Genomic DNA, 697 nt, shown 5'->3' with positions numbered 1-697 from the left:
ACCCCGGGGCCCTGCCGCCTTGCAGACGAGGAGCCATGTTGCCTCGGGGGGCCCCGGGTGCCGGGCCTCTCGTGGGGCGCGGGGGGGGGGGGGGGGGGGGGAGAACATGGTGACTGGCGTCCGTGCGTGAAGCGAGCAGGCGCATGTAGAAGCATGCGCGCGAGCACAGATGCGCAATTGTGCCGACACAATTGTTTACTCGCATGCTTGCCCAGTGGCTGGCACATCGGAGCACGGGTCAATGCGGCAACATGCGTGCGCCCCCTGCGTGCCACTGTTTGCCCTGCTGGCCCACGGTTCGAGGAGGGCGCGAGGAGGGGGGGGGGGGGGGGAAGCCAGCCCCTGCATGTTGCCGATCAGCGTTTCAATCGGCATGCCGGCCAATGAGGCTTGGTGCTCAAGGTCCTGGATGGCGGCAAACTCCTCCTGGAGCTGTTCCACCAGGTCATCGCATTCACCGCGCAAGTCGGCATTGGAATCGGCCAGTGCGGTGTACACAGCGGCCTGCTTCTTGCGTGAGCTGTGTGATGGGAACGGCGGATAGAAGGGGGAGGAGAGAGAGAGGGGGGGGGGAGAAGAGGATAAATGGAGTGTCAATGGTCTGTGAGACTATGTGGTTCGCCAGGGCATTTTGTGATCCTCGACGCCGCCCTGGGGGGGGAGGGGGGGGGGGGGGGGGGTGCAGGGCATCTGTGCT

The 697-nt window shown here is 65.9% G+C and overlaps 1 protein-coding gene across 1 annotated transcript; it reads left to right on the top strand.

The window, feature by feature from the left end:
• Positions 1–215: 215 nt before the first annotated feature.
• On the top strand, positions 216–519 carry H696_06360 (hypothetical protein; the record flags this gene model as incomplete). Its single annotated transcript, XM_009500100.1, has 2 exons — positions 216–296; positions 389–519. Coding segments are annotated over 2 exons (212 nt in total), but the record flags the coding sequence as incomplete, so codon positions are not given.
• Positions 520–697: the final 178 nt, after the last annotated feature.

The sequence above is a fragment of the Fonticula alba genome (genome assembly GCF_000388065.1).
Source record: "Fonticula alba strain ATCC 38817 unplaced genomic scaffold supercont2.154, whole genome shotgun sequence".
Taxonomy (NCBI): Eukaryota; order Rotosphaerida; family Fonticulaceae; genus Fonticula; species Fonticula alba.
This window is presented reverse-complemented; position numbering and strand designations above follow the sequence as displayed.